The 15532-nt window shown below is 38.1% G+C and overlaps 1 protein-coding gene across 1 annotated transcript in view; it reads right to left on the bottom strand.

The window, feature by feature from the left end:
• Window positions 1-15532, bottom strand: part of Fto (FTO alpha-ketoglutarate dependent dioxygenase) — a 370741-nt gene that overhangs the window by 194944 nt on the left and 160265 nt on the right. The window contains exon 7 of the mRNA XM_090357633.1: window positions 13141-13260. Within this exon, the coding sequence (XP_090213759.1) occupies window positions 13141-13260 (120 nt within the window). The remainder of the gene's footprint in view (window positions 1-13140; window positions 13261-15532) is intronic.

The following is a 15532-nucleotide window of genomic DNA, read 5'->3' on the forward strand; positions in this document are numbered from 1 at the left end:
GAAGTCATTCAGAAGTTCAAATCTGAAGAAAGTAGATGGAGTTAGGAATCACTCAAGAATTAATACCCTGTGTCTAGAAATAATAAAACTAGCCACTGAAAACTAAAGTGTCATGGAAAGGGGAAAAAATGAGTGCCTAGCAGAAGTCTATGTATAAAAGTGGAGAGACCATTTACATTCCAAACATTTGCTCAGTGTTTTGGGTGGTGTGACTGACATGCTAACAGTGCATAATCATGAATCTGAGCTCTTATCCAAAGAAAGGGAGATAGTATGGGAAAGAAACTGCTCCATTTTGGCAGTGGAAGTGACATTACCTCACAAGCTATCCTGAACCAGGGAAAATAACTCATGAATGACACTTCGTCTGCATTGTGAAATACGTTTATGCAAGTCCGGTGTCCTCAAGACTGTCACTTGCACAAGGCAAGGAGATGTCATTTCCTCCAAACCACAATTCTAATAGCTAAGGACAAACTATATTGAAAAAAAATTATTTTATTTTATTGAAAACTTTATTTCTATATCTAAATAAGAAAAATAATCCAAGATCTCCAAAATTATTAATCTGGTATTCAGTTTATGACAGAGATAAACATGAACAAATCCTGGTAGGAAAAATGCACAAGCTGTCTTGCAATTCCCACTGTGAAGATGGGAATCCAGCTTGTTTGCTGTGCTTAGGAAGCAGGCAAGTCTTGAATTTTGAGACAATAATGGAATTTGACTTGCTTCCCAAATAAAACATTTGCAAGAGCAAGATAATAATACTAACTTTCATTTTATTTTATTTAGCACTTTGCTTCTCCTGTTTTTGATAGCAAAGTAGTCACTGGGCAGGAAGAACACTGTCCCTTGGACAGACAAGTATTAGGGGAAAAAAAAGTCCTCCCTCCTTATCTCCCCTATTGGACTCATACAGACCAATCTCTATTCAGTCTAATCAAGTCTGTGAGCACACCTTATATTTTCCCGCTACAGTTCTCAGCTTCAGCCATCTTTGAATATCCTCTACCCACCACCATTTATCAAATCCTTCATATTCTCAAAGGCCTATGTCAGGATCGCTTTTCTCCTTTGATTTTCTTTCTTGTGAATTACTTGCTGCCTTGTGTCTTAGCAACCTCGGAGATGGAGGCCCCAGCTCTTTGTATAACTTCACACTTATCTACATGGTATGGAGCAGACACATGAGGAATATGGGATGAAGAGAGAACACTACATTAAAATAGATTTCAAATATAATCATTGTCCATTCTTTTTCATAATAAGAAGAAAATTTCATGCAAAAGAAGAAGATTCTAAACTGGTAGATTTAGAAGCTAAAAACTAAGGGCTAAACTTACTGGCCTTTTTATGAAAATATTATATTGAACTTTCAGGTCTTTCAGATTAATGAAGAGGTCATATCTGAACCTCAAAAATGTAATCAAGTTTATTCCAAACTAGACAGAAAAAAATCCACTGCTAAAATAATAAATTACAGCCTACAAAAGCCAAGTTCTCTAGCACAGTCTGAGAAATCATTTGATACATGATGGGTCAGGCACATTGGCTTCTTGTAGGCTACCTCCCGCCATCTGCCCGTACTGATAACTTTCTATGGTTCACAAATGATGTTATAAACATCCAAATGACCTTGTTAGAAAAAAAAAAGGTTCTCTATCCCTGCAAGGAATAAAACAAATTAAAAAGATTTTGTGCTACTTTTGCCTGGCTCTGGGACATGACATCATCTGCAGTCAGACACCGTCAAGATGCAAAAGAGATATAATACACAGAGATATAATACAACAGGTCAGCAGATCTGGACATCAGGGGCCGGCACAATTGATTTTTTACTTCTTCCTCAACAAAATGATTGGTTCCCACCCCTACTGATATTCCCGTCAAAATCCTTTATAAGGCTTCAATCCCTGAACTTAATCTAAAGAGCTAAGTCTCCTTCCTGTACTCAGAAAGCAACAGTAGTTTGACTGCTTATGAAATTATGGCCCAACTTTTCCCTTTGTTCTAGCAAAAAACTTCCTGTGAGAAAACAGTAATCCTTTAAAGCTTCCCAGTGCAAAGGTCTCTCCTGGTTTGTATTCCCCATCCCTATCCCCCAGAGAAAAAGCTCAAGCACATCACAAGGCAGTTCTTGGTTCCAAGCTGTACTGGGGCTCAAGGACTCCTGGTGAGGAAAGAAAACTGGTCATTTGAACATCTTTTCCTGGGATCTGTCTGAAGTGTAGACAAGCAGCAAAGATGAATATTAATGGGCCTTCCATCATCAAAAGCTATTGCATACCCAAAGGATGATAAATATTTTAATCAGTTTTCAGCTTGTCTAGCTGAAGTCAGTTTACTCCTCAGGGATTTCCCCAGTTCTGTGCCCAAAGACTGTCCAGTGTATATTGCTATCTTTATATTCTGAAAATTAACAGCAATGAAGTTCAAGCTTTGCTGAAAGTCATGTAAATTTGAGGTCATTTTACTCTAGCATGTTTTTTTAAATAAAAATAGAGAAATCTAAACTATGAATAATACCAACAAATGATCCAGAATACTATGACTCTAGTTTTAGCAACTCTGCTACTCTGGGAAACAAATAACCTACTTATGCCCGTTGTTTATAAAAAAGAAAAACTGATTTATTATATTTATAGAAGTTGTTTGCCAGTGATTGCCCAATCTACTTAGCTAGAAATGCTAAATTCATAAAACAGGACATGCCTCTATACCCTGGATATTTTTTTAAGTTAAAAATATTTTGAGGTATTGATGTAAGGACTGTTTCTTTAAAAATAGAACTAATCCAAAAATATTCCTGCTAAGCAGGAGGTACTGTTTTTAGGAAAATATAGAGCTCAAAAGAACTTACTAAAGGCCATGATGACCAACATGTATACAAAGGACTAGAAAAATGGCATTCTATCAAGTGCTTATTTTAGCATACATGTGCTGTGTACCAGCTGATTACCAGTTATTGTCCTAAGAGCTGAGAAATCATAACTAAAATTGGCATGGTTTCTCATGGCCTGTGCTTGAGAATGGTATGAAGTATGATAAAGCAAGGCAAAGTATTCCCACTTATCAGAGTGTTTTTACACAGAGAAACTACCCCAGGAAGGGGAAAATGTGAGAGAATGAGCCAAGCAAATAAGAGAGGGAAACATATTCCACATAGAGACAAAATGACATGCAAAGTCCCTGGCAGAAGAGTGCTAAACAAAGCCAGGTGTGGTGGCTCGTGCCTGTAATCCTAGCAACTCAAGAGGCTGAGATCTGAGGATCTGAGCCAGTCCAGGAACAAAAGGACCTGAGACTCTTATCTCCAATTAACTCTAGAAAATGGGAAGTGGAGCTTGGCTCAAGGTTAGGGTGGTAGCCTTGAGCTAAAGAGCTTAGGGACAATGCCCAGGCCCAGGGATAGGGCAGTAGCCTTGAGCTGAAGACCTCATGGACAGCACTCAGGCTGAGTTCAAGCCTGATGACAACAAGGAAGGAGGAGAAGGAGGAGGAGGAGGAGGAGGAGGAGGAGGAGGAGGAGGAGGAGGAGGAGAAGGAGAAGAAAGAAGAGGAGGAGGAGGAGGAGGAGGAGAAAGAAGAGGAGGAGGAGGAGGAGGAGGAGGAGGAGGAGGAGGAGGAGGTGGCGGTGGCAGAGGCAGTGGCTAAACATATACAGAGCAGAGGAGGAAGATGAGGTGGAAATGACAGGGAAGATGAGTAGAGATCTGCCAAGCATTCTGCCACCACAGGTACTGGAATTTCTCAAGATGATGGTAGCTTTGGACCTGAGGTATAAAATGAGTTCACAAAGGAACTGTGTAACTATAGTGGATATAGAATAATCAAAGCCAAAATTATGGTTATGAGGCTGTTTCTGTGAACAATGATGAATTTTACTTAAGTGCTAGTGTAGGAGGTGATGAAGATGGGTCAAGTCATTATCAGACTGTGAAGCTGTAGGCTAGGCAACTGGATAGTTCAAATTATTGAATGGTGAGACACTGGAAAGACTATGAGATTACAAGAATCAAACATGTGGCGTGCGATATGTTAAATTTGAGTCAACTTATTACTGAGTGACTGAATGTGATCCATCTTGCCCATCTAATATTCAAGTCCTTTGGGAAATGGAACTTTGATACCAAGAAAATATTAATTTAATGTAGGCATAGGCATATCCCACCACTCCATTCTTTAAAAAATTCACTGTTAATGGAATGAAGTTTATGTAATTAAATAAAATACAAAAGCTCTTAATCCTCCAACACCTGTTAAAGAACATACGGTATATAATTCTAAGTATTTCAAATTTCCTCATTTAAATTATTCTTTATATAACATGGCAAATATTATCAAGCTACCACCACAAGTCTTCATAGCCAAAGCAGATGTGTCTAAAATAAAACGTATTTAAAATACTGTTCTACTATACCAGGTTTTATTGAAGGCTAATTTTCTCAATCAAAAACAAGCAGGTGAATATCTGTCTGAGACTTTTATACATACCAAGGAAAAATTTATAAGTGAGACTATCACAGGTGTTTCCAGATGGGTTGAGACCATGCAGAGAAAATGAAAAGAAGGCAATCATAATTTACTTATTAGGTAAAAATGGAATTACAAATACTATCTACAAGAGATAATAGAGATGATTTCAAGACTACAGAAAAACAAACACTTTCCTTTGGTTAAAAACAAAGTATTATTCGTTTACAAATGTTGGCACAGTGAGTGCAGGATAATGGTTATGTTGCTCTTAATATGTGGAAGAGGCATTGCAATGCACTCTCAGAGCTCTCTGCTAAGTCAGTTTTTGGCACAAAGAGCACATTTCTTTACTGGGACATTTTTGCAAACTATGGAAAGATTCCCAACCCTACCTTCCTAACTATTTAACCTGTACTGGACAGAAACATTAGATGAATTATGAGTCCCTTTACCACCTGGACAGACCCAGGCTTTAAAGATAAGGATATGAAAAATGGGAGGTAATATGGGTAAGAGAACTCAGTCAAGCGACCTCTAACAAAGGCTTCCTAGATTGGGGATGTACCCACTGCCTGCTACCATGGCTATTGGTGATGATTCACATAAGCATGTTTTCTCTCTCTCTCTCTCTTTCTCTCTCTCTCTCTCTCTCTCTCTCTCTCTCTCTCTCTCTCTCTCTCTCTCTCTCTCTCTCTCTCTCTCTCTCTCCCCCTCCCTCCCTCCTTCCCCCCCTCCTCCCTCCCCCCCCTCCTCCCCCCCTCCTCCCTCCCTCCCTCCCTCCCTCCCTCCCTCCCTCTCTCTCTCTCTCTCTCTCTCTCTCTCTCTCTCCCTCCCTCCCTCCCTCTCTCTCTCTCCCTCCCTCCCTCTCTCTCTCTCCTTCCCTCCCTCCCTCTCCCCCCTCTCTCTCTGTCTCTGTCTCTCTCTCTCCCCCTCCCTCCCTCCCCCCTCTCTCTCTGTCTCTCTGTCTCTGTCTCTGTCTCTCTCTTTCTTGGTCAGTCATGGGGCTTGAACTTTGGGCCTGGGCATTGTCCCTGCACTCCTCAGCTCAAGGCTATGGCCCTACCCCTTGAGCCACAATACCACTTTCCATTTTCTAGTGGTTAACTGGAGATAAGAGTCACGGAACTTAGTACCTAGGCTGCTGGCTTTGAGCCTTGATCCTCAGATCTCAGCCTGCTGAGTAGCTAAGATTACAGGTATGAGCCACCATACCCATGTATATATGTATTTTCTATTTTACAAGCTTTCTTGTGGTGTAGTACTCTTCAGAAGTTTTACCGATCATTCATTAACCATCTTCAGAAAAGAGCCCAATGTCTAGATACCACTCCACACATTGAAACAACATCCATAGGAAATTTTGCATCCCTTTCAAAACTGTAGGCTTCTAGACTGCAATTTGTCTGGAAATTGCAGTAGTATTTATACTAACGTAAATTATAGACAAGAACTAAATTTAATCTTTCCACCATCTTCTTCTAAAAGAAAAATTCCAAGAGAAAACATATGCCTTTGTTTTATACTGTGTCTTTCCCTGGGGAAATGGAAATTCTTGATGATACCCAATTCCTGATACCCAGTCTGGCACCCTAGTTTCTGAATTAATATCTAAATGCTATGATGCCTTGTTAGTCAAAGCAATCCAAAATAAATTCCAGTCATAGCACCCTGGGGAAAAGTGATAGGACTTTTATATCCTTTCCATCCATTTGAATTTTACAACATTGACAGAATCATCTTTATTTTTTAACATATAGAATGTGCACAGTTGTGTGTGTGTGTGTGTGTGTGTGTGTGTGTCTGTCTGTCTGTCTGTATAGTGTGTGTACGAGATGAAAAACAGCAGAATTTAGAAAAATTCCATGACATGGTGTCTAAAATATAAAGCTTAGTTGTTTATTCCAGTTTTTCTCTCCACACACTAGAAGGAGTTAGGGAGATGGCAAGGCTTTCACTTGAAATTTCCTCACTCCTGTCACTATGTCTCACCATCTTCAGTCTTTTCGTCTTGCTTCAGTTGTGTACAGAGCCGAGGGGGCAGCTCCAGCCTTTTAACATTCCTGGGTTGTACCAGGCATTTGCAAGCACTGGGTACCAAGAAAGCTCACCCCACACAGCTCATGGAAGGGTTAAAAACAGAAAGTCCTACCCACTGTTTGCTCTGATGTTCCTGGAGATATTGTCACTGGATGTATCCTCAGTAGAATTCTATTCAACACCTCTGTCTTTAAGTACAAAGCTGTAGGCTGTAGCAGCTTTGAGAAACATAAGTATCCCTTTTTTCTGCAGCACAGTATCTGTGTGTGAAATTCTCTAAAGGGGTTTAAGTATTTACCCTGAACACTATCAGAGGGTTTCTAAAATTTTCCTTATCCAGTTGCAAAAACGCTTCAAAGAGAATCATAAACACAATCCTTTGTGCTTCCAATGCACATTCTGTTTTTAGGCTTAAGTCTGAATTCTCTTAGAATTGTAAATTCTTTCCCCCTAAAAAGACAGAAGTGGAAAAAAAAAAAAAAGAAAAAGCCCTTACTAAATCTACAGCCACTATGGGAGGTAGGGGAGGAAGATGGAAAAATATGAGAGAAATACAAAAGATAATCAAGAAAGAAACCAAAACTTGCTAGAAGTTTATTGAATCACAGGCAAAATTATTTAATAGGACAGTACAGCTGTGGGGAAATTGAAGGGACTGAGTGGAAAAGGGAAGAATGGCAATAGACAACTTTCTGTGAATAAGTTTAGGATGGAAGTGAGGCTGTGGCTCAAGTGGAAGAGCACTAGCCTTGAGTTCAAGCCTTACAACCAACCAAAAAAAAAAAAAAAGCGAGAGAGGCGAGAAGATAAGAGAGAGAACAAAGAAAAAAGAAATGAAAAAAGAAAAAAAAAGAAATGAATACAATTAGGATAACTAAAAATGTGGGCCAAAGATACTACTCTATTGTGGCTAAACGTAGTTTTTCCTTTTTTCCCAAATTTCCAAGCCCAAACATAATGATCCAGAATTTGAATTACTAGATGCTTTTAATTGTCTCATCCACCTCTAATTTGTGTGCATATTGAGCCACTCGGTATTATTCTGGTTAAAAACGGAGGGTGACTTAAATCTTACTGTAAAGCCACCAGGAACTCCACACCAGGTCCTAAATTACCATAATATATACTGCTCCCAAATTAGAAATGCTAACCCTGAAAAATGGGTTAGCATTACACACATGTAACTTAGTACCTTGATGAACATTAATGTGGATGAGGTATACATATAGTATATGTACGTATTGTAAGGAGGCAATTTCAGTATTAAAATTAACCCAAAGAATTAGCATTTATATTTCACCACTTTGTTCCTTATAGTCCTCTAATTCCTTAATACAAAAGAGAATTTTAAATGAATTTAGCTAGTGGAATTTACAATAGTGGACACCAGCATACTCAGTATATGTCTCAGTATATGGAGAAGTAGCCTTGCTCCTGTTTTCATTTTTAAAAAAATGTAATCTACAGCAGAGTGATGATAGCTTCAGTAGTCTCTCCAAAACCAAACAAACTGCTCTCAGCTCAAACAGTTCCTAAGACTGTATATAGCCCACACCATAGGGCCTGTTCACACCAGCCACAGGCAGACTCTAAGCAGGAGCTTCCTAGATGATTTACACAGGCCCAGTGACAAGGAAAGAGGATGACTCATCTCGAAATTAGAACTATTATAAATAACTTGTCAGGGACAATTTTTACATTCTTAACTAGACTTCTCTCTTAAAATTTTAACAAGAAGCTGGTTATGTTATTAAATACAACACCTACTCATTTTCCACATCTCCCTGCTCTCCTGTGCCAACTTTTAACACAAATGGGTAGAATTAAATGTAGCCTATAGCTTACCTAACATAATTATACGTTGTGTTTTACACTGCTTCAAAACGGATACATTAAAATAATCCAGTCTTGGCTCCTACCCACTCAAGTCAATAAGGGTTATTAAGGCCAAACTGCCATATAAATGCACTCCTGTGTCAGCCAGCACAGGGAACTGTCATGACAGGAAACAAAACTCAAAACACTAAGGATCTACTTTCTCTTGAGAAAGGCAAAGCAAGAAAAATAATGCATGAAGAAATTTTTCTCCAATATATAAATCATCACTAGTTTGGAAAATGTTTATTCTGGAAACAATACTAGAATATTTCCATTGGTTCCACCAAATAGATTTTTTAAGGTCAAAAGGAAATGAATAAAAGTCATCAATTTAGAGGATTTTACACCTAGCTTTCTTTTCAGGATCACTGTGAATTTGATAGTGTTAAAACATTTTTATAGGTAAAATAAATGTCAGTTTTGCAAAGAGCGATAGCAGACCCTGAGAGACAAATGGCCTATCCATTGAATCTCTGGCCACAGCAAGACTTCCTCAACCTCACAGGAGACTTCAGCTTTTCATAGTCTCTCTTTACCCAGAAATCAAAGCTTGGGCAGTTTCTTTCAAATGGTAACTGTCTCTTATTCTGAAGAGTCTCCCCATAATACAATAATCTTGGGATGGGAGGTAGTGAGTTGATTCAAAAATAAAATACAAATACATATATTTGAATGGAGTTACAGTGTTATAATATTTCATGAATGGATGAGTAAAGAGGAAAGAAAAGGCTAACCTAAATTCCTGGGTTTTAAGAAAGGGGAATACATTGCTTTGGACTTCACAGCTCACAAATTCATGAGCTAATATGCAGGGAAAATGTGGTATTTTATCAGGATGTCATTCAAATATAAGGTTTAACATTTACATCACAAGAGCCTTCATGGAGAAAAACTATCCTCCGGGACAGAAATGGCAAGAACAAACAGTGTGATAAAAATGTGCTTGCTGGGACATGGAATGGGCAGTAGAGGCCAGGGATTTTTTTGAAACAGCTGACTAAACTTTTTGAAATACATGACTGGTTATGACACGTGAAATAATTACCATTAATGGAAGAAAAGGTAGTCCAAAACTCATTTTCCATTCTCCTATATCCTTTCTAAGACAATTCCTCCCAACCATAAAGTGAAAAGGGGGAAAAAAAAAAAAGAAGATGAAGAAGAAGACAGAGACAGAGAAATTACAACATAAGCCGCCTCTTCCCTGGTACAAGGGCTGTCAAAGGTTGCTTTACTCATAAGCAAAAGGGAGAAAGAAATGCTCAGATTGCCTGAGGATTTTTTCTTTTATTTTTCTCACCGAAAGAGATCGATGTTATATTGCAGAACAGACAAAAATGCATTGATTAAAGAAACCTTTCAGCAAAACACACAGTGATTTTACAATTCAGAAAAGCAAAAAGATAACAAAGAGTCATTTGTCCACAATGATAATGATTTTGAGTAATATATTATCAGGGTACAAAGTTGGTACTTTCAGAAATGCTTTAGATTAGTCTAGTAGAATCCAAATGTGCACCAAACACTGCACTTTTTATGTTAAATTGCTGTTGAATTTGTTAACCCACAACTGATTTCCTGTGTTATGGAATCTTGGAGATTACAGCTAAATTGAAGCAACAGGGATAATTCTTGACAGTTAAAGGTACATTTGTATGCATTTTCCTGAAAGCCTAGTATCTTGGGGCCTGAAACTGGCAGCTCAACATTGCCCCCTACTGCTTACAAAAAAAAGAAGGTGGGCTGAGAGTAAGAACCTCACTAGCCAATGGCAATTTTACTCTGTACCCAAATACCAGATGGCACAGCACTGAAAGCCACAGAGCCAAGGAGTTTTCCAAAGATCATGCTCTTCTGTCTCTTCCAATAGGAGAAAATAAATTATTATGAATTTGTTAAAACTCTTCTTCAAAGGCTTGAAGCATCACTCACATTTAATTTACAAAACCAGCCCCTTTTATCTCAGCCCAAACCTTTGCTCTGCAGATAATGATGGCCCTACAGCATGCAGAGACAATGGGCCATTGATTTTCCCAGCACACTCAGGAATGCCATGCCACGGGAAGGAAACTAGCTCTGGAAAAGTCCCAGGACTGTTATTCCTCTTAACATTTTTTAAATGACAGCCATAAAATAAATAGCAGATATTTTCCTCAAGCGTGCCACCACCACCAAATACATATCTTTTAAATCAATGTATAATGAACATCACAATATCAAAGATTTAACTTAAAAATGTTTTTTTAAAACCCTCCTGACAGGACTCAATATTTGCATACCCAATGCTATAGACATGGTATTGGAAATATAAACATAACTACATAGACATAAAAACCTATGACTCTATAGACATGTTTTGTTTCATAAATTAATATGTATCTATGATACACAAACCCTTAGCCTAATTTTGATTATGTTCTAAAAACTAAGTGCCAGTGATTGTATATAGAGATTCCCTTCTCGAACACTCATTTGTTAAACATGTCATTTGAAATATGATGTAAAAATCAATGTTAATAAATTCTTTAATTAAAAAAAAACCCTCCTGACAAAAAGTACTTCATTTTTCTGGATTTTATAAAACAAATTTCTTCCATGTTTTCCAATTCATAATTCAAACTTTGTCAAAATATAATTTCAAAGTCAAGCACATGCTTTAAAATTAAAGCCAACCATTCAAAGTAATTCCTTGTTGTTGTTGTTTCTCTCTATTGGTACTATGGTTTGAACTTAGCTTCATTGCTTGGCAAGCACTCTACTGCTTAAAACATGCCCCCAGTGCTTTTCCATTCTCCCCATTTTTTAGATAGGATCTCAGGTTTTTCACCATGGCCAACCCTGAACCATGATCCTCCTGCTTGTGATTCCCGCTTTGCTAAGATTACAAGTGCACCTCACCATGCCCAGCTTAGTTGCAGTAATGCAGTCTCTTCAACTTCTCAACTGTGACCTCAAACAATATCAATCTCTGACTTGAGAATAGCTGGTATTACAAGTGTAATTTACCACACCCAGCCAGCAAACAGAGTGATTCTAAATAGACAAAATCAGAATAGAAATTAAAAACCACTTTTCCCTTAAACTGAAGCTACACACATTCCATGAAAATAAAACAATACACCATGCAGCCTTAGTTAATTAACAGAACTAAAAATTGAGATATAGGCAAGGACCCTACATTACTTCCAACTCATTATTACAATGCTTAATTTGTACAGTCTTGGGAGAAATCACTTTCTGTGATACTATATACTAACAGAAGGATTCTAACATTCTATCCCCAGATACAGATTCATGAAAAGATATGATTTAAAGATGTAGGAAGACAGATGAAAAATAGAGGCTTCTGCATTCTCCCCTAAACTTTTAAGCTGGTACCGTCAGGGCTTTGATTTGATATTTTCATTTCTTTAAATAGGGATTAAGGGAATGGAGGTATTATTCAAGTAGTAGAGCACCTGCCTTGCAATCACAAGGCCCATTCAAAACCCACTACTGCCATAAATGATAGACAAACAGACAGGATAAGGGTAGAATATCTGTGAAGTGTAATTAGATGGCAGGAACATGATAGATAGGGTTTAACATGGAATATAACAGTGGTTTCAGAGCTAAATATTTATCTCCAAACTCACTAAGTTGTACACATTAAGACATGGGCAGCTTTCTACATGTCAATCATTCCTCACTAAAACAGTTTTTAAAAATCAAGTAGGGATCGACAATAGCTCCTAGATCTGCAGATCTTAGCTCACTGTTCCCAACACATTTCAAATTCTGTGAGGTAGCCCTCTCTCCAGAGTTTAGCAAGCTTTTATCACCTTCCCACTACATTCCAAATTCAACTGTTTGGAGACAGAAGAGTGAAATGGTGAAAGGCCAGGACCTCAGAGCTAGAGCCTTTGAGTTCAAATCCCAGCTACCTCCCCTCTTCCTCCCCCCTCGCGGCCCCCCAGCAGGGTGACCTTGGGAAAGTTACATAAGACCTTTGGGCTTTTAGTTTTTCCTTTGTTAAAGTGGGAGAAAACCATACCTACTTTAGTAGGTTGTCATAAAAGCTAAAAAAGTTATATAGAAAAGGTGGCTTAGCAGCTGGTACTATACAAGTATCATGTGGCTGCTACTCTTACTATTCTTTAAATTAAAGCATAATTAGGTTACTTTAACTCATCTTAAGCTGCATTTCCTATTATTTGCCTTGGGTTCTTTGCTCTGATCACAGGATACTTCCGTCTTTTATTTATTGTTGTTGTTACTGGTGGTGGCAGTATTAGTGATTGAGCTCAGGGCCTCATGCATGCTAGTCAAGTGATCTACCCTTGAGCTACTTTACCAGCCCTTTCTTCATCTTCTTTCTCCCTTCTGATCTTGTTTATACAGTTCAGAGAGTGCCTATTATTATTTTTTCCCAAAGCCCCAGTCGGGTTGATATAAGGACCACCCTTAGGATGACAACTGGTGTATTTTATTTAATGCAAGCAAAGCTGAGATAGTACTATTGCACTATCCTCACTGCCATGCCTAGCATGGGCCTACTGTGTAGAACTGCTCAAATATGTTATTTGAACAGAGCTGAGGTTGTACAGATAAAATGTTTGGTGTTTTCACTATCTTTCCAAAAATAATCAAATGCAATAAATAATCTGGAATAATTAGACACATATATTTGCCTGTGAAAATGAAGCAGCTGAGGCTTTTTATAGCACAGCATCTCAGAAAAAACAATGCCAGACCTCATGTACTTACCACACCTTCCATCTTCTTCCACAGTCCCTCCAGCTGCTCCATGGGCTCACACCACCAATCAGTGCACTTTCTGTATCGATTGCCCTGAAACCAAAACTGTCTCAGCCACTCAAACTCGACCTGTGGACCAGAATGAGGAGGTGGTGGTTAGAATGTCCTTGGGAAGGACAAGTAAGGACAAGGTCTTCTCACTCAGTTCTCCACTGGTAACTTAATAGGCATGGGGTAAGGAAAGGTGAGAAAAGCTGGGCCTTACCACTTCCTGATATAACTTGGCATCTCCAGAGCATTTCTGCCAAGAAAAAGAGAACTCTGAAAGCTGAGGTTCTTTTAGAAAGGCAAGCCAGCTCAAGCTGGGATGGATTTTCAAGTCAGATCTAAAGAAACTGTTAATTAGCAACACAGTGAGATCCCAAGTATAAGCAGATTGTACTAGGTATGATGGAAATCTTTATTAAACAACTTCATTAGATAATAGTGTAAAAAACAAGAGGTAGACATATCAGAAGTATCAATCCTAATTTCTTAGACTTAAAATAATTTACCCATGAACCAGGTAGCGATGATAGTCAGTTTGGTCCATAGAGCCAAACAATATAAACTTAATTATGAGCACATGCATTTGACCCATGGCATTATTCAAATTGTCCATCAACTTAATACAGGATAATGGCAATAAGTGAGGAAAAATAAAGTAACAAAGGTAATAGGAATTCAAGTCTCTTCCTATGAATCTACTATTCTAGGCTTGGATATTAGTCTCCCTCCTTCTAGAGCTAGAGCAAGAGCTCCAACATGGTGAAGAACTGGCAACCCAGGCTAAGCCAGTCAGCCTATCCATTTCTCCAATGACAAAAGTGACCTGGAGGAAGAAAGTAGATATATGTTCAATCAGACCAGGTCTCAAGATAGTTGAAAAAGACTCTACAGTCATTTTGTCATCAAATGAGAACGGAGGAGCCAACACAATAAGAGGTGACTCTAACATGAAAAGACTTAAAAGCAGGTCTTGGTGATTTCAGCTAGTCTCTGAACAAGCTATTCCTGAGGCCTTTTTTACTTAAGCCAATTCAGGTTCATTTTTCTGACCTTTGCAACTGAAATAATTCCAACATATATAGATGAGAGACTGAGTAACACTTTAGAAGTTTAAGAAATTGTTTAGTATGCATTTTCCAAGTCTTCTGCCATTCCTTTTCAGCTTAAAAATCAAATTATACCATCAAAGAATAATACCATTTATCCTAAAAATTCTTTTACTTCTGCCCTCAAAATATGTACAGCAACCACAGATTCATGCTGCGCTGCCTGGCTTTGCTAAGCTTATCATGTTCCATATACAGACGCTGAGCTATTATAATTGCCACCTGCTACACCACAAAAAAAAATTTCTTGTTTGTTTATCCATATTGAACTTTCATAGGGCAAACAAAAGCAACTTGTGAAGATTGAACAATGGTAAAAATGGCTGAAACCAGAAACCAGAGAACATCAAGTTGTATGAAAGGTTTTAGTTTGCATTAACTAAATGTTTATTTGATATGTAACACTGATTTCAGTTAAAGCTGTTTAAACAAAACAAAACAAAAAAGAATGTAGACAATATTAAGACAACAGTTGCTAAATCTTATCTGTGGTACTAATAGTTAAAAGAAGTAAACTTGAATAGTTTTGAAAGAATGAGTACAGACATAGTTCAGCTTTGGAGAAGATACAAGTTTAATCACATATGTTAAAAGAAAAAATGAGTGATTTTTTAAAATGGGTTTCACATGAAATATTGCCATACTATAAGAACAGCCTGTCAAAAAAAAAAAAAACTATCATGCTTAACACAGAGTTGAATTGAAAAGGTTTCCTAAGGCTTTCCAACCTTTATGCTGGTTACACTCATTGAATAGAACAAAATGCATGAGCCTTAGCAACCAAGTTATCCCAGGAAATAAACTAGATCATCATATGCAGTACACCCTTACAGGGTGTACTACTGTAAGGGGGTACAGCAGATTTCAGTGCTTTAACACGCAGAAACAAGAAAAACATACTGGGGAAATCGACCATGGAACAAGAGATCAAAGACAAAGAGACCTGTCCATTTTAATAGATTAAAGCCTTCATCTTCCACCTCAAATACCTAACTCTTGAGGTGGATAACATCATGGTTAAGAATAAGGGTTGTGATCCAGGTACAATGATACATGTCTATAATTCCAGCTTCTCAGGAGGTAGAGTTATGAAGTTTGTGTGGATTGTTCAAAGAGAAAACTGCAAAACAAAAGTGTTAGGGGCAAACCTCAAGTGGAAGAGTGCTGCATAGCATGCATAAACCCCTCGGTTAGCTCAATCCCAGAATCACAGACAATGGAAAAAAGAAAAGGATAAGGGTTCTGGA

Source organism: Megascapheus bottae, chromosome 24, assembly GCF_031878675.1.
Source record: "Megascapheus bottae isolate mThoBot1 chromosome 24, mThoBot2.hap1, whole genome shotgun sequence".
Lineage (NCBI taxonomy): Eukaryota > Metazoa > Chordata > Mammalia > Rodentia > Geomyidae > Megascapheus > Megascapheus bottae.